Raw genomic sequence first — 25562 nt, forward strand, 5'->3', positions numbered from 1 at the left:
ATTCCCCCACCATCGGGAACATTCTTTCTGAATCTTCACTGTCTAATCCTGTTAGAATTTTATAAGTTTCTACGAGAGCCCCTCTCACTCTTCAAAACGCCAATGAACATAATCCTATCTGATTTAGTCTCTCCTCGTATGACAGACATGCCATCCCAGGAATCAGCCTTGTAAACCTTCGCTGCACCCTCTCTATGGCAAGGACATCTTTCTTCAGATAAGAACACCAAAACTGCACACAATACCCCAGCTGTGGCCTCACCAACACCCTATACAATTGTCATAAAATCTGGGAGCTCGTATTCTAAGTGGTCAACATCGTAGGCTTGATAAAAAAACAGTACAGTAGACTTGTGGTAGATGTATGTTTGGGAACCTCCAGCAGATTCTCAGCTGGTATATCAAGGAAGGGGAGAAATAAATCTGGAAAATTCCTTCCCTATTTCAGCTAAAGAAAATCATAACATATAGGCTGAATGGTAAGTCGCTCTGCTTCCATGTTTGTTGTTGCCAACTCTTTGGCATAACTGTTGTTTTGCACTCACTGCATGGTGGACATGTAGTGATCACTGCTTGAGCGCCTTGGAAGGTGTTACTACATTAAAGGCGCTATATAAATGCAGTTTGTTTTTGTTGCTGCTGTCAAGCCAGCAGGATTCAAGCGCTACAAAATTAATACACTGGAACAAAAGAACTGTACCAACAGGAGACTGCTCATTACTGAAACAGCCTCGGGGTAACAGTCTTCGGTTGACCTTTAGAGCTAATCGTCTGAGAGACAGAGAGCAATCAGTTCCAATGATGCTTTCCATCAATTCTGTGGCAATGGGTTCAAATCGTATTTGTGCTCCGGCATACGCTACAACCTATTAGGAATAACACAGCTCACGGCGAGAGATGGAATACAGTCATAGAGTCATAGAGGTTTACAGCATGGAAACAGGCCCTTTGACCCAACTTGTCCATGTTGCCCTTTTTTTTCAAATTCCTAAACTAATCCCAATTGCACACATATGGCCCATATCCCTCTGTACCCATTTTATCCATGTAACTATCTAAATGTTTTTTAAAAGACAGAATTGTACCCGCCTCTACTATTACGTCTGGCAGCTTGTTCCAGACACTCACCACCATCTGTGTGGAAAAATTGCCCCTCTGGACACTTTCGTATTTCTCCCCTCTCACCTTAAACCTATGCCATCTAGTTTTAGACTCCCCCATCTTTGGGAAAAAATATTGACCAACTAGCTGATCTGTGCCCCTCGTTATTTTAATGAGTGCCCCAAAATGTCTCACTGGTGAAGGCTCCATTTGTGATTTATTGTGGGACAGCATTGGTTAGAATCATAAAATCCTTACAGTGCAGAAAGAGGCCATTTGGCCCATCGAGGCTGTACAGACAACAATCCCACCCAGACCCACACCTAGCCCCGTAACTCCATGCATTCACCCGGCTAGTTCCCTTGACACTAAGGGGATAATTTAATGTGGCCAATCCACCTAATCCGCACATCTTTGGACTGTGGGAGCAAACCGGTGCACCCGAAGGAAATCCATGCAAACCGGAGCAGCCAGAGGAACCCCACGCAGTATGTGCAACCTCCACACAGGCAGTCACCCGAGATCGGAATTGAACCTAGATCCCTCATGCTGTGAGGCAGCAGTGCTAATAACTATGCCACCACTGAGGCCACCAGTCTGAAAAGTTAACTCCGCAGAAAGGGGAAGAAAACAGCAAAACCTGGGAAACAAGAATACTGACCTGAAATGTTTCTTCCCATTCCCTTGCCACCTCTGGGTGCTCTGGTTTTCTCCCACAGTCCAAAGGACGTGCTGGTTAGGTGCATTAGCCTGCTAAATTCTCCCTCATTCTCGAACAGGTGCCGGAGTGTGGCGACTAGAGGATTTTCACAGTAACTTTATTGCAGTGTTAATGTTAGCCTACTTGTGACACTAATTGCTGGCCTTGGAAAGGGCCCAGAGGAGGTTCACTAGAATGATCCCTGGAATAGAAAACTTGTCATATGAGGAACAGTTGAGGACTCTGGCTCTGTACTCGTTGGAGTTTAGAAGGATGAGCGAGGATCTTATTGAAACTTACAGGATACTGCAAGGCTGGATAGAGTGGACGTAGAGAGAATGTTTCCATCAGTAGGAAAAACTAGAACCAGAGGGCACAATTTCAGGCTAAGGGATGATCCTTTAAAACAGAGATGAGGAAGAATTTCTTCAGCCAGAGAGTGGTGAATCTGTGGAACTCTTTGCTGCAGAAAGCTGTGGAGGCCGGGTCATTGAGTGTCTTTAAGACAGCGATAGATAAGTTTTTGATTAATAAGTGGAAGGGGGTTATGGGGGAAAGGCAGGAGGGTGGGGATGAGAAAAATATCAGTCATATTGAAGGGGAGAGCAGACTCGATGGACCAAATGGCCTAATTCTGCTGCTACATCTTATGCGTCTAATAAACTTAAACATGCACCCTGGTTTACTGATTGTTTTCTGCTTTTATTAATCAACTATAGTCTGATCCACTCGTGTGGGGTGGGGTTTATGTTAAATCCCAGATTGAAATTGGTACCAAAGGCTGGTGCTCCAAGCCTTGTTTGCCCTCAGCTGCTCATCTGGACTACATTTCCCAGAAGCCTTGCGTACTCTCCCTGCGTCATCGAGGCGCGCCACAGCTCGGCAGATGACGCCATTCCTGTGCGCCGGGCTGGGGCAGCAGACATGGCGGCGGTGGACAGCAGAGGTAAAGAGAGCAACTTCATGCCCCCTGGGCTCTGAGAGCGGGAGGAGGCAGGAAGCTCCCCGGAGCAGAGCCACAGCCCCTCCACTCGGCCTAATATTCCAGTTTGTCGGAGTGTAGGGTTTGTTTGACTGTCCTCCTGTGTTTGGTTATTGTTTTAAGAGGAATATCTGTGAACGGTTAACCCAGTCCTGAGGGTTCTGCAGCATCTGGGGGACAGAGAATTCAGACAACATCTCCAGTCAGAGCTGCCCAGATTCTCCAGCATTTTCTGTAATAGTTCCAGATCCCAGCATCCGCAGTATTTTACCTTTAACCTACTGCTGTGTTTCTGTCCATCAGTTTGCTTGTGATGTGGAGATGCTGGTGTTGGACTAGGGTAAACACAGTAAGAAGCCTCACAACACCAGTTAAAATCCAACAGGTTTATTTGGTAGCAAACGCTACTAGCTTTCGGAGCTCTGCTCCTTCGTCAAGTGAGTGGGATTTCTCCTGTTCGACTTTAACCTGGTGTTCTGAGACTTCTTATCCAGTTTGCTCAGAGGCAGTGTTTGATCTTTTTTATTTCTGCACTTTTTTTTTGTTAAACGGGCTATTTGTAATATTTATCAGAGTCCAAAAACCTATCTGTGGTTTCCATTTGGGCTTCCCCCCTCCAGTTGGAACTTTCCTCCACCTGCTCATCGTTTGAAGCTGAACCATTCTGTCACAACTTTGGTGTACTTATCTGATCACACGATGAACTAACCACATTTCTACACTATCAGCTTATTTCTGTCTCCCTAACGGCGGTCACGTCTGCCCTGCTTTAGCTGATCTGATGCAGAACCACTTATCTATGCCTTTGTTACCTCTAAATGTGAATATTTTAATATATTTCTGGTTGGTCTGATATCTCGCACAATGCTGTTTGGCAGATTTGACAATAAGCAATGTATTTTGTTCTGCAAAACTACCAACCAGTAAGGGTGGCACAGTGGTTAGCATTGCTGCCTCACAGTGACAGGGATTCGCATTCAATTCTGGCCTTGGATCACGGTCTGTGTGGAATTTGCACATTCTCCCCATGTTTGCATGAGTTTCCTCAGGGTGCTCTGGTTTCTTCCCATAGTCCAAAAATTTGCAGATTAAGTTGATTGGCCATGCTAAATTGCCTGTTAATGTCCCGTGATAGCACAGTCATTAGCACTGCTGCCTCACAGCGCTAGGTACCTGGATTTGATTCCCAGCTTGGATCATTGTCTGTGCCAAGTCTGCACATTCTCCCCATGTCAGTGTGGATTTCCTTCAGATGCTCTGGTTTCCTGCCACAGCCCGAAAGATGTGCTGGCTGGGCACATTGGCCATGCTAAATTCTTTCCCAGTGTGTACCCAAACTGGTGCTGGAATGTGGCGACTAGGGGATTTTCACAATAGCTTTATTACAGTGTTAATTTAAGCCTATTTGTGACAATAAATAAACTTTAAAGTTCAAACGAGATGTGTAGGTTAGTGGGGTAAATATGTGGGGTTATGTGGATAGGGTCTGGATATGATGGTCTTTTGGTGATTTGGTGCAGACGCAATGGGCTGAATGGCCTCCTTCTGCATTGTACAGATTCTTTGATTCTTCTGCAGCATGCCCTGTTGAATTTGTCATTTGTGTTCTCTGTGTGATGGCTTATTTGTGACTTCTGTCTCTGGTAAATTGACATCTGCACTATGCTTCCTCCATGTCCTGGTTGCAGCCCACTCATACCATCTCTCAATATGCAAACCTCACCCTGGGCTATCCAATAGATTGCAGTGTATCAGTATTTGAGCTGTGACTGAAATTGAGTGACAGTGTTTCTCTCTCTTTCCCTCTCCTTCACCTTGTGCTCCTGTGTCACCATCAGGCTGGGTTGCAGTTCTTGGTTATCTGAAAAGAGAAAGGTGTAAGGATAAAGTTCTGCTGAAGGGAGAGGAGGAAATTAAGAACTGAATGCTTGCACTGCCTGCAGCTTCTAAATCAGAAGTGATTGTCAGTTGTAGATGTAAGGAAGATGAGAATCCGTATGCAGATGCCAAAACCTTGTTACGTTTCAGCCCCGCTGTTGGCCGCATCAGTGGCCGTCCAGTAATGGCGAGCACTGTTCCCTATTCGGGTATAAGATTATACAACCAAGCCTGATCCCTACTGCTTTGCACCTGCCTGGGGCATTGAGCTGGAAGAGAGGTGGGAAATGTGCCATTGCGTGTTGTGCAATGTGTTTGGGTGACGCGGCTGACGTGGTTGAAGAGCTCAGTGTGTGCAAACAGAGAGATTTACGCATGTGAGATTTGCAGCAGTTCTCAAGTATGTGAATGAGGTGAAGATACCGGCATTGGATGGGATGGGCACAGTAAGAAGTCTTAGCACCAGGTTAAAGTCCAGTGGGTTTATTTGCAATCACGAGTTTTTGGAGTGCTGCTCCTTCATCAGGTCATCTGATGAAGGGACTGTGCTCCAAAAGCTTGTGACTCCAAATAAACCTGTTGGACTTTAATCTGGTGTCATGAGACTTCTTAAAGTGCGTGAAAGTGAGGTGAGTGTTAGGCATAAGTCCTGAAAGAGATTGCTGGTAGCTGTATGATGGGGGTGTGGTGCATTGAGCAGTGTGTGAGTTAGTGGTGTAGTCAGACAGTTGAAGATGCATTCAATGACCTTGACAACTCATGTGAGGTCATTGAACTTTTTACATCACTGCATCCAGGTTTTTGGGTCTTGAGTTACGCTCCTTTAATCCTAATGGACTTTGATTTTTGTTGGTAAGTCGACGATACAATATTTTGTCAAGGACCTTTTGAAAGTTCATATGCGCAACATCAATCACACTACCCCGACCAACCTTCTGTGCTCAATCACACGAGTCAAACGCTATTTCCCATTAACAATTCTACATTGCTTTCTCTTTATCGGTCCGTAATTTTCCAAGTGCCAGTTAATGTTGTCTTGGATTATTGTGTATGAAGGATGTCCTCATCGCAGAAACTATAAGAAAAAGTCACATACTTGAAAAAGGTAAACCTTGAATGTGAGAATTGCTAGCGTGTTTGGGAAACGGAACAGCTAATGTTGACATTGACTGAGTCAATTTAGTTTATATAGTTATTCTGTTCAGATGCTGTAATGATTTTACTGCATAAGGCCAGCTTAATAGACGAAAGAGCACAAACAAGGGGAGGTGATGACCTAGTGGTATTATTGCTAGACTATTAATCCATAAACTCAATTAATGTTCTGGGGGACCTGGGTTTGAATCCTGCCTCGACTGATGGTATAATTTGAGTGTGATTTTAAAAAAAAAACCTGGAGTAAGATTCTACTGGCGACCAGGGAACCATTGTCAATTGCTGTAAAAACCCATTTTGTTTACCAGTGTCCTTTAGGAAAGAAACCTCCTGTCCTTACCTGGTCTGGCCTGCATGTGACTCCAGAGCCAATGAGGTTGACTCCCAACTACCCTCTGAAATGGCTTAGTGAGCCACTCAGTTCAAGGGCAAAGAGGAATGGGCAATAAATTCTGACTGGCCAGCGTCGCCATGTCCTACAAATGAATTAAAAAAAAGTTTTCTTGTTCCGAGGAAGAAACTTGTCTGAATCAGAGCCTTGGACTTGGTGCGGTTTTCTTACCATTACACAAATAGCTGTGTTACTTTATCGAGTAATTGCAAGAAATATGTGCAGAACCTTTAACTTGGAGGGAAAAAAAGCCACTTTGCTTCTCTGAATAGATGCTGAATGTTAATAGCAGATTAAGGATTGTTAATTGAATGTTTGGGGGGACAGATGAACTTTCAAAAGGGTTTGTTACGTAGAGTTGTGCTAGGATTTTCAGAAAAGGCCCACAGATTCACCGCCCTCTGGCTGAAGAAATTCCTCTTCATCTCAGTTCTAAAGGGTTGTCCCTTTGTTCTGAGGCTGTGCCCTCGGATCCTACCCTTCCAAACCTGCTGTGTCTCATTTCTCAGAAATAGAATCCCTACTGTGCAGAAGGAAGCCATTTGGCCCATCAAGCCTGTACCGACAACAATCTTATCCAGACCCTATCCCCAAAACCCTGTTAATCCCCCTGACAGAGGCAATTTAACATGATCAGTCAACCTGACCTGCACAACTTTGGACTGTGGGAGGAAACTGTAACACCCAGAGGTAACCCATGCAGACATGGGGAGAATGTGCAAACTACACACACACACACACACACACACACACACACACACACACACACACACACACACACACCTGAATCTGGGTCCCTGGTGCTGTGAGGCTAGCACTGCCATTGTGCCTCCAAAGGTGCTGAGACTTGCTCTCTGTCAGTCCCACTCTCATACAACTGCTGAAGATTGTCAAACTGTGTTCCTGTTAACCATGTTCTGCCTTTACTCCAGTCTCAGTCTCCCACTGCTCTGAGTGCACTGTTCCCTTGGTGCTGCTTACGTGATTCGCTCACTTCCACACTTCTCAAGTGACTTCATTACCCGCATCACCAGAGACCACCGGAGAGCTGTCTAATTGGTTGAAAATGGGAAGCTCTTAAGTGACTGCTTTTTTGATTAAGGCATCACACTGCGGATGCTGGAATCTGAAACACAAACAGAAAATGCTGGAAAATCTCATCAGGTCTGACAGCATCAGTGGAGAGGGAATCGAACCAACGTTTCGAGTCAGGATGATCCTTCATACGGACTCAACAGTGGCACAGTGATTAGTGCCGCTGTCTCATAGCGCTATGAACCTGGGTTCAATTCTGGTCTCGGGCAACTATCTCTGTAGAGTTTGCATATTCTCCCTATGTCTTTGTGGGTTTCCATCAGATTGCTCTGGTTTCCTCCCACAGTCCAGAGGTGTGCGGGTTAGGTTGATTGGCCATGTTAAATTGACCCTTATTGTCAGGGGGATTAGCAGGTAAATATGTGGGGTTACAGGGATGGGGCCTGGGCGGGATTGTTGATGCAGACTCAATGGGCCGAATGGCCTCCTTCTGCACTGTCGGGATTCTATGAAATGTTGCCTCTGTTCTCCCTCCACAGATGCTGTCAGACCCCATGAGATTTTCCAGTATTTTCTGTTTTCGTGGCATTTTTGATTAACTCATTCCCCACACAAACTAAATATTAAAAATTTTAGCGCTGAATTAGCTGGGCGAGTAAATTTAATTGAATGTTGTGTGACAACATTCGGGTGTTTCTTCTACCCTTCCATTATCCTCTGAATGGATTACTCCAATTAACATTTGTTTTAAATTGTCCCTTATATTTGCGTGCATTTCATTTTGTCAGATAACCTCCTCGGGATCTCGTGGGTGGACAGTGCTTGGATCCCAATATTAAATCCAGGAAATGTGCTCGATTACTTCTCCGAAAGAAGCAACCCTTTTTACGATCGCACTTGCAACAATGAGGTGGTGAAAATGCAGAGGCTTAGTCTGGAACATTTACAGTACGTATTGGTTGATAATGGATATGTCCCCAAATTTGGTTGTAAGAACATAAGAACATAAGAAATAGGAGCAGGAGTAGGCCATCCAGCCCTTCGAGCCTGCCCCGCCATTCAATAAGATCATGGCTGATCTGTCGCTGCTCAGTTCCACTTTCCCGCCCTCTCCCCATAACCCTTAATCCCCTCCTATCAAAAACCCATCAACCCGCGTCTTAAAAATATTTAGCGAGGCAGCCTCCACCACTTCAACGGGCAGAGAATTCCAGAGATTCACCACCCTTTGAGTGAAGAAGTTCCTCCTCAACTCCGTTCTAAACCGCCCCCCTTTTATCTTGAGGCTGTGCCCCCTAGTCCTACTGTCTTTTTTGAGCGGGAAGAGTCTTTCCACCTCTATCCTATCCATCCCATTCATCATCTTATACGTCTCAATGAGATCTCCCCTCATTCTTCTAAACTCTAACGAGTACAAGCCCAGTTTATTCAGCCTCTCCTCATAGCTCAACCCCCTCAACTCCGGTATCAGCCTAGTAAACCTCCTCTGCACTCCCTCCAAGGCCAAAATATCTTTGTGCAGGTGCGGCGCCCAAAACTGCACACAGTACTCCAGTTGCGGCCTCACCAATGCCCTATACAGCTGCAGCAAGACCTCCCTACTTTTATATTCAATCCCCCTCGCTATGAAGGCCAGCATCCCATTCGCCTTCCTGACCACCTGCAAGCTGGGTTTTTGCGACTCATGCACAAGGACCCCGAGGTCCCTCTGCACCGTCGCCTGCTGCAGTTTTTCGCCCCGTAAGTAATAGTCCTTCCTACCATTCTTCCTACCAAAGTGGACCACCTCACACTTGCCAACATTAAATTCCATTTGCCATTTCCTGGCCCATTCGCCCAGCCTATCTAGATCCTTCTGTAGACTCTCCACACCCTCCGCACAATTTGCCGTTCCCCCAATCTTGGTGTCATCAGCAAATTTCAACACCCTACACTCAGTTCCCTCCTCCAGATCATCTGTATAAATGGTAAAAAGCTGAGGCCCCAGCACCGACCCCTGGGGCACTCCACTAGTCAGCATCCGCCAATCCGAATAGCACCCGTTGACTTAGTGTGCTTAACATTTTTCCAGAATGAGGGCATAATCATGGAATCATAGAATCCTGCAGTGCAGAAGGAGGCCATTCGACCCATTGAGTCTGCACCAACCACAATCCCACCCAAGCCCTATTCCTGTAACCCCATGCATTTACCCTAGCTAATCCCCCTGATACTAAAGGTCAGTTTAGCATGGCCAATTACCTAACCCACACATCTTTGGACTATGGGAGGAAACTGGAGAACCCAGAGAAAAACCACACAGACACGTGGAGAACGTGCAGTCTCCGCATAGACAGTGACCCAACAGGAAATCAAACCCGGGGCCTTGGCGCTGCAAGGAAGCAGTGCTTGCCACTGTGCCACCCTGCTGCCCCAAATAACATCCAAATCCACTTTCTGTTCGGCAATGATTTTTAAAATTAACATTGTCATTCAGGCTAAACTACTGTGGATGGGCGAGTCACACAAGATGAGAATATAAGATCATAGAATCCATACAGTACAGAAGGAGGCCATTTGGACCATCGAGTCTGCACCGAACAGAATCCCAACCAGGCCCGTAATCCCCACATATTTACCCTGCTAATCTCCTGACACTAGGATCAATTTAGCTTGGTCAGTCAACCTAAGCTGCACATATTTGGACTATGGGAGGAAACTGGAGCACCCAGAAGAAACCCATGCAGACATGGGGAGAAAATGCAAACTTCACACAGTGACCCAAGGCTGAAATCGAACCTGGGTCCCTGATACTATGAGGCAGCAGTGCTGCTTTCAGCCCAAATGAAAACAGGGACAATAATTCTGGGCCACATAGATGTCCAGGAACATAGGAATTAGGAGCAGTAGTAGGCAAATTCAGCCCTTTGAGCCTGCTCTGCCATTCAATCAGACCATGACTGATCTCTCCCTGGTCTTAAATCCACCTCCTCACCTGTTCCTCATATCCCATTTTCCTGTTTTTTTTATATATTAGAAACACACCTATCTCTATCTTGAAACCACTCAACTATTCAGACTCCACCGCGCTATGGGGACAGCGAGTTCCACAAATTCACCACCCTCTGCGAGAAGTAGTTCCTCCCCATCCCAGTTTTAAATCTACCGTCTCTCAACCTATACCTGTGACCTCTTGTTCTAGATTGCCCCATAAGAGGAAATATTTGGTTTACATTTCCCTTTTAGTATTTTATAAACCTTGATTAGATCCCCCCTCATCCTTCTAAACTCCAGCAAGTATAAGCCCAAACTGTTTAATCTCTCCTCATACGACAACCCTTTCAACCCCAGAATCAATCTGGTGAACCTCTGAACTGCCTCCAATGCCACCACATCCTTCCTCAAATAATGATTGTTATCAAAAACCTATTTCGAACAATTAACTCTGAAGTTAGGCTAGTGTTGATTTGTGTTTAATGGTGAAGAGATGATTGGTCCTAATTCCAAAAGTCTCATAACGCCGCGTTAAAGCCCACAGGTTTATTTGGTAGCATGAGCTTTTCAGTCCTGCCCCTTCATCAGTTGAGCTTTTGGAGTGCTGCCCCTTCATCACCACTCACCTGGTGAAGGAGCAGCATCCTGAAGGCTCGTGATTCCAAATAAACCTGTTGGACTTTTTTCTGGTGTTGTGAGACTTCTTACTGTGTCTGCCCCAGTCCAATGCCGGTATCGTCACATCATGCCTAATTTCAAAAGTTGACTCATAACATTTTCTATATTATTGTGAATTTCAAGGACCAGTTTACAATTTTTTTCTCATTTTCTGCACCTTTTTCGATCAAATCTTCTTTTTCTTTTGCTCTCCCTTTTAGTTTCCAACTGGTACAAGGAGAAGTGGGGCTGAATTGAGATGTAATGGGGGATTTACACATGGGGGCTATAATAAATCCTTGGAGGCAGAAGCCCCTTCACCAAAATTCCTTTATTTACAAGTCTGACAGGTGCATCCAGTTGACAGTCTACACTAGGAGTGCCAGAGGAACTGACACACCTGGTTAACTATGAAACAAGAGGCTCCCTGCTTGGCCCATCAATTTGGCCCTTAATCAGGGAGCTCTTTTGTTGTCCAACCAAATAAACAAAATCAAATTAGCTCAGGGACAACTCAAAAGGGGCAGCTTCCTAAAAGGAGGGGAACTGCCCAAAATAAACAAAGTGAAGAGGAAACATAAGACATCAAAATTAAATGTGATTAAAGGGGTCAGTAATACACCACAGTCCCTGTGGTGCCCAGCGGGCACGGAAGGCGTTAACAATGCCCTGGGAATACCGAATGCTCCCTTTCCAGGGATACCTGGTTGCAAATATAGGCGCGGTAGAGGGCAGCCCCCTCAATCGCTTGTTGCCTGGACCTGTAGATGGCCCTTAATCAGGGAGTTCATTTTCTAACAGGCCCACTTCAATTGCCTGATTAAAGACGTTACACGGGGATGGCTGAGGTAGTAAATGAATACTTTCCACTTGTCTTGATCAAGGAACAAGATGCTGCCAAAGTCGTGACAAAGGAGGAGATAATTGCAACAATGAATGTGCTAAAAATGGATAGAATCATTGAACTCTTACTGTGTAGAATGAGGCCATTCAGCCTATCCAGCATGCACCAACGTCCTCAGAGTATCTAATCAGGCCCTATCCCCGTAACCCCACATGTTTACCATGACTTTACCGCGACTAATCCATCTAACCTACACATTTTGGGACGCTAAGGGGCAATTTAATGTGGCCGATCCAGCAAATCTGCACATCTTTGGATAAGGAGGAAAGACTGGAAAGGCCGGCTGTTCTTGAAACGCTGGATGGGACGTGTCCAAGAGTGCTGAGGGATATAAGAGTGGAACTTGCAGGGGAACTGGCTATAATCTTTCAATCTTCCTTCGATATGGGGGTGGCGCTAGAAGACTGGAGAATTGCAAATTTACCAAAAAAGTAGGAATAAACTCAACAACTACAGGCCAACCGGTTAAATTTCAGTGGTGGGAAAGCTTTTAGGATGGATAATCTGGGACAAGATTAATAAGGAGTTGGACAGGGGTGCATTGATTAATGAAAACTAGCACAGAGCAAATTATATTTTACTAATTTAAATGAATTTTTTGATAAGGTTACAGAGCAGGTTAATGAGGGTAATATGTAAATGTGTATATGGACTTCCAAATGATATTCAGTACAGAAGGAGGCCATTAATTCTGTACCAACCATAATCCCTCCCAGGCCCCATTCCCACAATCCATGTACTTATCCTGTTAATTCCCTGACACTAGGGTCAATTTAGCATGGCCAATCCACCTAACCTGCATATCTTTGGACTGTGGGAGGAAGCCCACATAAACACAGGGAGAACGTGCAGACTCTGCACAGACAGTGACCTGAGGCTGGAATTAAACCCTGGCATTGTGAGGCAGCACTGCTAACTACTGTGCCACTTATGGGAGTAAAAGAGACAGTGACGACACACGTGCAAAGCTAGGTGAATGGCCAAAAACACACAATAGCAACAAACTCCCCCTATAACAAGGATATCCTCCTTCAAATAGGGAAACCAAAATTGCACACAATACTCCAGGTGTGGCTCACCCAATGCCCTGTACAATTGCAGTAAAATGTCCCTAACACTCCACTCAAATCCTCTCGCTATGAAGGCCAACATACCATTTTGCCATCTTTACTGCCTACTGTACCTGCACGCTTACTTCCAGCGACTGATGCATGAGGACACTGGGGTCTTGCTGAGTATCTACCTCTCTCAATTTACAGCATTTGCAGTTATTTGATCAAAAATTCTGTTACTTGTTCTCCGTCAACCTGATCCTTGCTTGCCTCTGATGCCAACAAATACCCAGGCTTGCCTGCACAAGCCTATTTTACTGCTTCCTCTTTCCTCTGGCTTGCTTGCTTTCCTCAATTAACCCACAATTGTCTGAGTGGGTTATTTTATTTTGGATTATCAGTGCTTAAAAGCTTTCAGGTGAAACCCTGAGTGTATGGTGGAGGCAGATTCAGTCCTGGTTTTGCAAAGAGAAATGGACAATTATCTGAGGAGATGAAAATTTGCAGGGCTTCAGGGGAAAGGCAAGGGAGGGGACCAGGTGAGTAACTCTTGCATTGTAACAGCATAGACATGCAGACCAAATGACTCCCTCTGTACTGCCACCATGTTCTGATTCTTTACTCTTTACCCTTTACCCTTTTATGTGTTGCCATTGTGAAGCTGTGTAGTACTTTGAACATCTTATGCAGAGGGAGATTAGGAATTAGTGGTGAGAGAATCTGTTGCAACTATTGTTTTAAACGTTTGTGTTTGTTCTGGTGCAGCAATATGACTGGTTTGGAATACATTCTACTGCACGCCCAGGAGCCTATACTGTATATTATTCGAAAGCAGCATAGATACTCTCCAACACAAGGTAAGACCTTTCTTCATCAGTGCAGCTGATTGTTGTAACAAGTTTGTTATAAGAGCTATTTTGCAGAGCTTTGTTGATACACTGGACATTGTGGATATTTGAAACAATTACAATTTTAATAAAGAACCATTCCAGGATGGAGGAGTGTGTGAGGGAGTCTGGGTGCGAGTGTGCAGGTGAACTCAAGCATGAGTGACTCTGACTGTGAGTGCGTGGATGAAAGTATGTAGATGGGAGTGAGAGAGAGCAGGCGAGTGCAAGCAGGCAATAGTACAACTGTGCAAACCTGTAAGTGGGTGAGTGTGAGTCTGAGAGGGAGAACACTTGAGACTGGAAGGAAGCTGGGAACACACACACATCCCCTCCCCCTTGCCCAAAAACCTATCTACACACCCAAACCTCATGAGAAGGAAAATCTACGATATATGATTTGTTATCTTCAGAGCTTAGGAGGAATGAGAACAATGCTCAGAGGAAGGAATTGACAAAATAGAGAAAAGAAACATCAAAAATTGAAGGTGGAGCTGGTTGCCAGAGGTCCATCAAGCAGGCAATCCACTTTCTTTGTACAGGAATTGTGGGTGGCAGACTGATTACACTGCCACCTCACTGTGCCAGGGACCCAGGTTCAATTCGGGCCTCAGGTTACTGTCTGTGTGGGGTTTGCAGGTTTTCCCTGTGTCTGTGTAGGTTTCCTCCAGGTTCTCCAGTTTTCTCCCATAGTCAAAAGATGTGCAGGTTAGGTTAATTGGTCATGCCAAATTAACCCTAGTGTCAGAAGGATTAGCAGAGAAAATAAAGGGTTATTGGAATAGGGTCTGGGTGGAATTGTGGTCGGTGTCGACTTGATGGGCCAAATGGCCTCCTCCTGCACTGTTGGGATTCTATGAAAGGCAACCAGCTTCTTACCCCTATGTTTGTATGAATTCAGCTGAGGCCAGGGGCGAATACAAGTTCAGTGTTAATTAAAACCAATGATTTGCCTCAGCATTGGCACCCATCTCCTTACCTGATGACCAGGACTTGGGCCTAGACTGTCTCTCTAGCCCTGCTTCTTAAGCAGAAAAGCAGCAAAGATTTCATTGGTGAACCCTGCTGCTTGGCATTCTTTAATGGTCGTCTTAATTAGACATTGATTTTCATTTTGAATTTCATGTTTGATGTTGTGCCAAACCTTACCTTATCCTAATTCAGTTATTGGCCCTTTGAGTGCAGAGAAGAATAAAAATATGGCCCTCCCACGCAAAAAGGCTGGATGTAGAGCAACTTGTGTTTATGCAGATAAACATAAATGGAAAACAAAATTGTTTATCTTGATGAATCATTGCATCGTTCCATCTATTGTGTCTGACGGTTTGCTTTGAGAGTTTTGATTAGTCTGTGTAAATCCTCTGCCAGTGTTGGAACACATGGTTGTTTTTTTCGTATCGCCTTTCATGTTGTAAAGGCCTGGGCTTGCCTCCAGAAATGCTTTGTGTTCACCAGAGCACCGGGGAAGGTATGGCATGAAGCAGGAGTTCCAAGTGACTTGAGTTGCTTTGTACGGGGGCACAGTGGTTAGCACTGCTGTCTCTCGGCTTCAGGGACCTGAGTTCAATTCCCGGCTTGGGTCACTATTTGTGTGGAGTCTACATGTAGGTTTCCGCAGGGTGCTCTGGTTTCCTCCCACAGTCCGAAAGACATGCTGGTTAGGTGCGTTGACCATGCTAAATTGCCCCTTAGTGTCCCGGGATGTGTAGATTAGAGGGATTAGTGGGGATAGCGCCTGGGTGGAATTGTTATCGGTGCAGATTCAATGGGCTAAAAGGCAGCCACCTGCAGTGTAGGGATTCTATGACAGAGAGGGTTTTTTCCAGAAACTGCAAAAATGGTGGGGTTGAAAGGTTAGGGAGTTAACTGAAAGTAGAAATGGGTAAATCTTGAGGAGGTATTTGGAATTTCTACTAAGTTCCAATCTAAATTCTCTTTAGACCTATACTTTATTTTAAATTGTATTCATTAGTACCCCCTCTAAATAAATGCAGGTACCTGCCCGGGACAGAGCATTTTCAGTCTATAATGAGGCAGAATATTTTAGATAGTATTGTTTTCCCTCTGTAGCTAGGATAGCTCAAATCACTCCCCATCCACTATATTGTGTTCATAAGCAGCCTGAAGATTGCTGTTTCATAGAATCGAAGAATTATTGCAGGAAGTCATTTGGCCCATTGAGTCTACCCCGACTCTTTGAAAGAGCATCCTATCCAGGTCCATTTCCCTGGCCTATCCTGTGACCCCTGCGCATTTATCATGGCTAATCCACCTATGCTGGCACACTGGGTGGCACGGTGACACTAGTTAGCACTGCACCAGGGATCTGGTTTGATTCCCGGCTTGGATCACTGTCTGTGTGGTTTGCACATTTTCCCTACGTTTGCGTGGGTTTCCTCCGGGTGCTCTGTTTCATAGAACCCTACAGTGCCGAAAGAGGCCGTTCAGCCCATCAAGTCTGCACTGACCACAATCCCACCCAGACCCTACCCCCATTTCCCTACACACTTACCTGCTAATCCCTCTAACCTATGCATTTCAGGACACTAAGGGGCAATTTTAGCATGGCCAATCAACCTAATCTGCATGCCTTTGGTCTGTGCGAGGAAACCAGAGCACCCGGAGGAAACCCACACAGACATGAGGAGAATGTGCAAACTCTACGCAGACGGTGACCTGAGCCGGGAATCGAACCTAGGTCCCTGTGAAGCAGCAGTGCTAACCACTGTGCTACCATGCCGCCCACAGTCTGAAAGAAGTGCTGGTTCGGTGCATTAGGCCGTGCTAAATTCTCCCTCAGTGTACCTGAACAGGTGCCAGAGTGTGGCAACTAGGGGAATTTCACAGTAACTTCGTTGCAGTGTTAATGTAGGCCTTACTTGTGACACTAATAAATAAAACTTAATTTTATGTATGCAACTTCCATTCTGGAAGTCTTGCTTTCCAAATTCATGGAAATGATCTTGTCTTAAATCAAGATTAAAGGCAAATGCTGATTTAATTTACCACTTATCCTGTGAAAGAAAATCTACTGTGCGTAATTTTAGATTTTTCATGCTTTGTTTTTTTTTCCCCCTTTCTAGTTACTCCTTTGGCTGATTATTATATAATTGCTGGAGTGGTGTACCAGGCACCCGATTTGGGATCGGTAATAAACTCCAGAATGGTGGGTGACTTTGCTTCAAGTGACTTTTTACCATTAGATAACAGCGTGTCCCAATCAAAAATGATTTATTTTGAGTGTTGCGTATGTTGCTGAGATTGCTTAGACTGGCGATCCAGGCCAATTTATTTCACTTGTGCTGCAAATTAGCATTTTTATAGCTTGCCTTCTCTGCAAGAAAGAAAGAAAAATGTGTCTTCTCTTCCCTTTGTCCTCCTGCAGTTACAATATGCCTAACAGACAATTGTGAGCCATTGTGGGACTTGATATACTTCCTGTCATTCCTTCACCTTCAGGGAAAAAGGCATCAAGCTGATAGTAGGAAACAAATTATGTCAAGTTTAAATGCAACCAATTCAGTAAACCTTCAAAAATAAATCTTTAGAATACTGTAAGACACAAGGAGGACACTTGGGCTATCAACTTCCCCAGCCCTTCAAAAGAGGAAACCTATTAGTCCTACTCACACTTTCCCTATATCCCTGCACTTTTTAATCTGATTTGTTACCATTTGAATCTGTATCCACTATCAGACAGGATTTGGAGTCCACTAACATTGGAAAATAAAGTTTATTTTGGTACTTTGGCCAATGAGCGTAACTTACCTTGGGGTTCATGATCTTTCTGCCATTAGTTAGAGTTTTTCTTCATTTACTTTATCCAAACGCTTCCTGCTTTGAAACAATTATAACACGTCCCTTCTGAGGGTTGCCTATGTTACGGAGAATAACTCTGGCTTCTCTGGTCCGTCCATGTATCTGCAACCCATCAGTCCATTTATCTTTTCTGTAACCTCTTCAAGTCCATCAAGGGCGGCACAGTGGTTAGCTGTGCTCACAATGCTAGAGACCTGGGTTCGATTCCTGGCTTGGCTCTCTGTCTGTGTGGAATTTGCACATTTTCCCTGTATCTGCATGGGTTTCTTCCAGGTGCTAGGGTTTCCTTCCACAGTCCAAAGATGTGCTAGTTAGGTGCATTAGCCATGTTAAATTCTCCCTCAGTGTACTTGAACAGGTGCTAGAGTGTGGCGATTAGGGGATTTTCACAGTAACTTCATTGCAGTGTTAATGTAAGCCTACGTGTGACTAATAAGTAAACTTTACTTTCTAAAGTGCAGTGGCCAGAATTGGGCACAACACTCAACTTGGGGCAAAGCTTGTGATTTATATATTTTTAGCTTTTTGGTTTAAGTACTCTGTAGAGTTTTAGTTCCTGTTTTATGTTCCCCATGCCTCCATTAGTGGAACATTTCCTCTGATTAATTAACTGCTTTGTTAACTAGTCATGCCCCCTTTGATGGTTTGTGCACAAAATGATTTGTGGGGATGGTAGCACCGTGGTTATCATAGAAGAAGCCCTACAGTGCAGAAGGAGGCCATTCGGCCCATTGCATCTGCACCAACCGCACTCCCACCCAGACCCTATACCCATAATCCCACTTATTTACCCTGCTAGTCCCCCTGACACTAAGGGGCAATTTAACATGGCTAATCCACCTAAACCATACGTTTTTGGACTGTGGGAGGAAACCGGAGCATCTGGAGGAAACCCAGGCAGATGCAGGGGGAAACGTGTAGATTCCACACAGACAGTCACCCAAGGCCAGAACTGAACCTGGATCTCTGGTTCTGTGAAGCAGCAGTGCTAACCATCATGCCGCTCCAGGTTAACACTGCTGCCTCACAGCGTCAGGGACCCGGGTTCAATTCTGACCTTGGGTGACTGTGTGAAGTTTGCACTTTCTCCCCGTGTCAGCATTGGTTTCCTCCCACATTCCAAAGATGTGCAGGTTAAATGGATTGGCCGTGTTAAATTGACCCTTAGTCTCCCAAGGTTAGATGGATTGTCCATGGAAAATGTGTGGGGTTACTGTGATAAGTAAAGGGAACAGGGCTTGGGCTAAGATGCTGTGTCAGAGAGCCTGCGCAGACTTAATGGGCTGAATGGCCTCCTTCTCCACTGTAGAGATTCTGTGAGCACTCTCGGTGTCTCTGTTGTTGCATCCCATTTAAAATTGTACGATTATTATGTCTGAATCTCCTCATTCTCCCCATCAAAGTGTCATCTGACACTGCTGCACTGAATGTACTCTTCCATGTGTCCATCTATTCCACCAACTTGTTGAGGTCCTCTTGGAAGTCTGTTACCATCCTCTTCAAAGTTTACAACACTTCCAAATTCTGTTCATTTGCAAGTTTACAAATTGTTTTTTGGAAAATGATGGCCGGCATTTGAGCCCGTGGTGGCACAGCAGCACCATGGTTAGCATTGCTGCCTCACAGCGCCAGGGACCTGAGTTCGATTCCTGGCTTGGGTCACTGTCAGTGTGGAGTTTGCACGTTCTCCCCTTGTCTGCGTAGGTTTCCTCCGGGTGCTCTGGCTTCCTCCCTCGCTCCAAAGTTGTTCAGGTTAGGTGGATTGGCCATGCTAAGTTGCCCCATAGTGTCAGTGGGACTAGCATGGGTAAATGCCTGGGGATAGGGGCTGGATGGGATTGTGGTCGGTGCAGACTTGAGGGGCTGAATGGCCTCCTGCACTGTAAGGATTCTATTCTATGATTCAATGTCTGCTTCCCTCAGCGACCAAGGATGCATTGCACCTGGAGACAATTGGTTCAAAAGATGCATGAAATCAACCATTAATATTATGGAATTACATGGACTGTGTACACAACAGCTGTGATCCTCCACTGCCATGCAGAGCTGCCCCTCCATTTTAACAACTGTTTTGAAACTTAAATGTGTGTTACTTGTCCAAGTAGAATGTGGAGCGGGCCTCTGTGAGATTGTGTTTAAACATCCTCCTGACCAGTTCTGTATCACATTATGACCTCCATGCTGTCTTCTGTATTGTTTACAAAGTCAGTATTGTACAGTGTGAAAATTGTGGTACGCTATTGGAGATATGTTCACTGATTTGGGTTGTTTTTGATCCCTCCCTTTCCCTCAAAATAGCTAACGGCAGTGCATGCAGTGCAGTCTGCGTTTGATGAAGCCATGTCTTACTGCAGGTACCATCCCTCCAAAGGATACTGGTGGCATTTCAAGGATCAAGAGGAGAGGGGTATGTTGTAACATGAGGATGCCAACAGGCATACTGTACTTTTTAAAGCTGATCACTTTCAGAAAGTGTTAGTAGCATACCATCTACTGGTGAAAAAACATAACCAGACTGGTAGCACTTATTGTTCCGGACCTACGGACACTCTCATTTGGTACAACACTCTTGTTATTCAGCAAGCCTTCGTTATGAGGTGGAGAATTGAGAGATTTGATTTGATTTATTATTGTCACGTGTATTAGTATACAGTGAAAAGCATTGTTTCTAGCGTGCTATATAGACAAAGCATACTGTTCACAGAGAAGGAAAGGAGAGAGTGCAGAATGTAGTCATAGAGGTTTGCAGCATGGAAACCAGCCCTTCAGCGCAACTTGTCCATGCCTCCCCTTTTTTTTAAAATCCCAAGGCTAATCCTAATTGCCCGTATTTGGCTCATATCCCTGTATCCCCATCTTACCCATGTAACTGTCTAAATGCTTTTTAAAAGACAAAATTGTACCTGCCTCTACTACTACCTTTGGCAGGCTGTTCTACTGTGTGAAAAAATTGCCCCTGTGGACACTTTGTATCTCTCCCTTCTCACCTTAAACTCATGCCCTCTAGTTTTAGACTCCCCTACTTTGGGAAAAGATATTGACTATTTAGCTGATCTATGCCCCTCATTATTTTGTAGACCTCTATAAGATCACCCCTCAGCCTTCAATGCTCCAGAGGAAAAAGTTTATCTAGCCTCTCCTTATAACTCAAACCATCAAGTCCCGGTAGCATCCTAGTCAATCTTTTCTGCACTCTTTCTAGTTTGATAATATCCTTTCTATAATTGGGTGACCAGAACTGTACACAGCATTCCAAGTGTGGCCTTACCAATGCCTTGTACAACTTCAACAAGACATTTCAACTCCTGTATTCAGTGTTCTGACCAATGAAACTCAGCATGCTGAATGCCTTCTTCACCAACCTGAGCACCTGTGACTCCACTTTCAAGGAGCTATGAATCTGTACCCTTAGGTCTCTTTGTTCTGTAATTCTCTCCAATGTCCTACCATTGTCTGAATAAGTCGTGCCCTGGTTGAATCTACCAAAATGCATCACCTTGCATTTATCTAAATGAAACTCCATCTGCCACTTGTCAGCCCACTGGCCCAATTGATCAAGATCCCATTGCAGTCCAAGATAACTTTCTTCACTGTCCACTATGCCACCAGTCTTGATGTCATCTGCAAACTTGATAACTATGCCTTCCTATATTCGTATCCAAGTCATTAATATAAATGGCAAATAACAATGGCTCCAGCACTGATCCCTGAGGCACACTGCTGGTCACAGGCATTCAGTTTGAAAAACAACCGCTTACAACCACCCTCTGGTTTCTGTCATCAACACAGTAAAAAGTCTGACAACACCAGGTTTTAGTCCAACCTATTTATTTGATAATATACTTGCAAGCTTTCGGGTTAGCCCCTTCGTCAGGTGAATGGAGAGTTCTGGCCTCAGACAGAGCATATAAAGCACAGACAGTTTAGAGATTACTGATTAGAATGCGAATCCTTACACCTAACCTGCTGTTCAAGACCTGAAGTGGCTGATAATGTGAGTGGAAGGAGCACTGATCGCAGTTTAAAGAGATGTGTATTGTCTCCAGACAGTACAGTAAGTGAGGTTTTGCAAACCCAGGCAAGTCACAGGGGTTACAGATAGTGCGACATGAACCCAAGATCCCTGTTGAGACCGTCCTCATGTGTGCGGAACTTGGCTATCAGTCTCTGTTCAGCGACTCTGCGCTGTCGTGTGTCGTGAAGGCCGCCTTGGAGAATGCTTACCCGAAGGTCAGAGGCTGAATGCCCGTGACCACTGAAGTGTTCGCCAACAGGAAGGGAACAGTCTTGCCTGGTGACTGTCGAGCGATGTTCATTCATCCGTTGTCGTAGCGTCTGCATGGTCTCCCCAATGTACCATGCTTCGGGACATCCTTTCTTGCAACGTATCAGGTAGACAATGTTGGCCGAGTTGCAAGAGTATTTACCATGTACCTGGTGGACGGTATTCTCACGTGTGATGATGGTATCCATGTCGATGATCCAGCATGTCTTGCAGAGGTTGCTGTGGCAGGGTTGTGTGGTATTGTGGTCACTGTTCTCCTGAAGGCTGGGTAGTTTGCTGCGAACAGTGGTCTGTTTGAGGTTGTGTGGTTGTCTGAAAGCAAGAAGTGGGGGTGTGGGGATAGCCCTGGCGAGATGTTTGTCTTCATCAATGATATGTTGAAGACTCCGGAGAAGATGTCGTAGCTTCTCCGCTCCGGGGAAGTACTGGACGACGAAGGGTACTCTGTCCACTGTGTCCTGTGTTTGCCTTCTGAGGAGATCGGTGCGGTTTTTCGCTGTGGCGCATCGGAACTGCCGATCTATGAGTCGAGCACCATATCCTGTTCTTATGAGGGCATCTTTCAGGGTCTGGAGGTGTCTGTCACGATCCTCCTCATCTGAGCAAATCCTGTGTATACGGAGGGCTTGTCCATAGGGAATGGCTTCTTTAACATGTTTAGGGTGGAAACTGGAGAAGTGGAGCATTGTGAGATTGTCTGTGGGCTTGCGGTACAGTGAGGTGCTGAGGTGACCGTCCTTAATGGAGATGCGTGTGTTACACTTCAGTGGTCACGGGCATTCAGCCTCTGACCTTCGGGTAAGCATTCTCCAAGGCGGCCTTCACGACACACGACAGCGCAGAGTCGCTGAACAGAGACTGATAGCCAAGTTCCGCACACATGAGGACGGTCTCAACAGGGATCTTGGGTTCATGTCGCACTATCTGTAACCCCCGTGACTTGCCTGGGTTTGCAAAACCTCACTTACTGTACTGTCTGGAGACAATACACATCTCTTTAAACTGTGATCAGTGCTCCTTCCACTCACATTATCAGCCACTTCAGGTCTTGAACAGCAGGTTAGGTGTAAGGATTCGCATTCTAATCAGTAATCTCTAAACTGTCTGTGCTTTATATGCTCTGTCTGAGGCCAGAGCTCTCCATTCACCTGACGAAGGGGCTAACCCGAAAGCTTGCGAGTATATTATCAAATAAATAGGTTGGACTAAAACCTGGTGTTGTCAGACTTTTTACTGTGTTTACGCCAGTCCAACGCCAGCATACCCACATCATTCTGTCATCAAGCCAATGGTGTATCTGTTTAGCTACCTTACCATGGATCCCGTAAGATTTAACCTTATGCAACAACCTACCATGCGGTCCCTTGACAAAAACCTTGCTGATGTCCGTGTAGACAACATCAACTGCATTACCCTCATCTATCTTCCTGGTTACACCTTCAAAAAACTCAATCAAGTTTGTGAGACATGATTTTCCACTCTCAAAGTCAGGCTGACTGTCCCTAATCATTCCTTGCGTCTCCAAATACCTGTAGATCCTCTCTCAAAATACCTTCCAACAACTTACCCACCACACGTGGGCTTATTGGCCTGTAGTTCCCAGGCTTTTCTCTGCAGCCCTTTTTAAACAAAGGCACAACATTTGCCACCCTCCAATCTTCAGGTGCCTCACTGTGACTATCGATAATTCAATATCTCTGCTAGGGGACCCTCAATTTCCTTCCTAGCCTCCCATAACGTCCTGGGATACACTTCATCAGGCCCCAGGGATTTATCTACCTTAATGCGCCTTAAGACTATAGTGTTACAGTCATAGCAAGGGTGTAGAGAAAGATCAACTTAATGCAAGGTAGGTCCATTCAAAACTCTGATGGCAGCAGGGATGAAGCTGTTCTTGAGTTGGTTGGAACGTGACCTCAGACTTTTGTATCTTTTTTGTGATGGAAGAAGGTGGAAGAGAGCATGTCGGGGGTGTGTGGAGCCCTTAATTATGTTGGCTGCTTTTCCAAGACAGTGGGAAGTGTAGACAGAATCAATGGAGGGGAGGCTGGTTTGAGATGGTATTTCTAAGTTTGTATATCAGAAATTTACTGTGGACCTTATTTCATGGTGCATGGCGGCACGCTGCTTAAATTTGTCTCCCACTTTGAGACATTCAGGCTAGCTACATCATCATTGAATTCCCACTCTCTGTGCGCTAACTGCGCACGTATATCACGCAAGTACCCAGAGGGTACAGACTACATAAAGAGGACCAGTCTCATCTACACTTTCTTTCACTGAGATTGATTCAAGTCACTGAAGGATATGTAGTTAGGTTTCAAATGAAAGGATTCGTAATCTAGAGGCCATGACTAATGATTCCGTCCTTGTAGGTTCAAATCCCACCATAGCAAAATGAAAATTTGAATTGAAGTTTAAAAGCAATATCTCAATGACCTTGAAGATGTTGTGTCAAAAATTTAATGGTTGACTAATGTTGTTTCGGGAGCAAGACCTGTCTTCCTTTCTTAGTGTGGCCCTGTTTGTAACTCCAATGCCCTTAGAGATGCATCACCTAAAACATCAATGAAGAAATAATAAAACACAGGAACTCCTTCCCCTGTGGATATATCTTCAGCGCATGGACTGCAGCCATTCAATGTTCTGTTCACTAGTGTGAGTGGCAATAAATGCCAGCCTTGGCAGTGATGCCATCATAGAATCTCTACAGTGACCCATTGAGCCTGCAGCAACATCAACCCCAGCTAGGCCCTATCCCCATAATCCCTTTACCTTGCTAATCCCCCTGACGCTAAGGGGCAATTTGGCATGGCCAATCCGCCTAGCCTGCACATTTTTGGAGTGTGGGAGGAAACTGGAGCACTCGGAGGAAACCCACGCAGAAACCAGGAGAATGTGCAAAATCCACACAGTCCACAAGGCTGGAATTGAACCTGGGTCCCTGGCACCAAGAGGCAGCAGTGCTAACCGCTGTGCGATCATGCTGCCCATTTTGATCAGTACAGGATATAAGGAAGCTTTGGTTAACCTAATGGAATGATCGCTTGCCTTATCTGGAAAGCAACTGGGCATTTTTGTACAGGTCACATCGTGACAGTGACTATTTTGCCTTACCGGCATTGAAAAGATCAGGAAGCGGTAAATCAATAGGGAAATCTCCTTCAATAGTGAAGGAGATTCAACACAGAGAGAGAGAGACAGACATCTAGTAACAGCCACTCTTCTGTTATTCGTAGCAAGGCAATTTCAAGTTGCCAAGCCTGCAGAACTAGAGCCCCCGGAGGAAACCCACGCAGACATGGGGAAAATGTGCAAACCCCATGCAGACAGTGACCCAAGGTCAGAATTGAACCCGGGTCCCTGAGGTAGCATTGCTAACCACTGTGCCGCCCATTTTGAAAAGATTTAAAAGAAAACCATCCTGAGGATTTTTTTAATGTAAAACAGGTGTCAACGAATCATGAACTGCTGTGGATGATATTCTTCCAGCCAGTCAAGTATCATCTTGAACCATGAATGATAATCACAGCTTTCCTATTGCATTGAAAAAGGAGAATGTCAATGTATCCAAGCAAGTGGAGTGACTGGGAATCTCCCTCAGATTTCACTTTTTTAAAGTTTATTTATTAGTCACAAATAGGCTTATAATAATGCTGCAGTGAAGTTACTGTGAAAATCCACTAGTCACCACACTCCAGCGCCTGTTCAGATACACTGAGGGAAAATTTAGCATGGCCAAT

At 45.1% G+C, this 25562-nt stretch overlaps 1 protein-coding gene across 1 annotated transcript in view; it reads left to right on the plus strand.

The window, feature by feature from the left end:
* The first annotated feature begins 2709 nt into the window (after positions 1 to 2709).
* med6 (mediator complex subunit 6) overlaps positions 2710 to 25562 on the plus strand; it is a 28117-nt gene continuing 5264 nt past the window's right edge. The window contains exons 1-5 of the mRNA XM_080202054.1: positions 2710 to 2747; positions 8031 to 8190; positions 13594 to 13685; positions 16799 to 16881; positions 19833 to 19941. Of these exons, the coding sequence (XP_080058180.1) occupies positions 2726 to 2747; positions 8031 to 8190; positions 13594 to 13685; positions 16799 to 16881; positions 19833 to 19941 (466 nt within the window). The 5' untranslated portion in view covers positions 2710 to 2725. The remainder of the gene's footprint in view (positions 2748 to 8030; positions 8191 to 13593; positions 13686 to 16798; positions 16882 to 19832; positions 19942 to 25562) is intronic.

Source organism: Carcharhinus amblyrhynchos, chromosome 14, assembly GCF_965287045.1.
Source record: "Carcharhinus amblyrhynchos chromosome 14, sCarAmb.v2.hapA, whole genome shotgun sequence".
Classification (NCBI taxonomy): domain Eukaryota; kingdom Metazoa; phylum Chordata; class Chondrichthyes; order Carcharhiniformes; family Carcharhinidae; genus Carcharhinus; species Carcharhinus amblyrhynchos.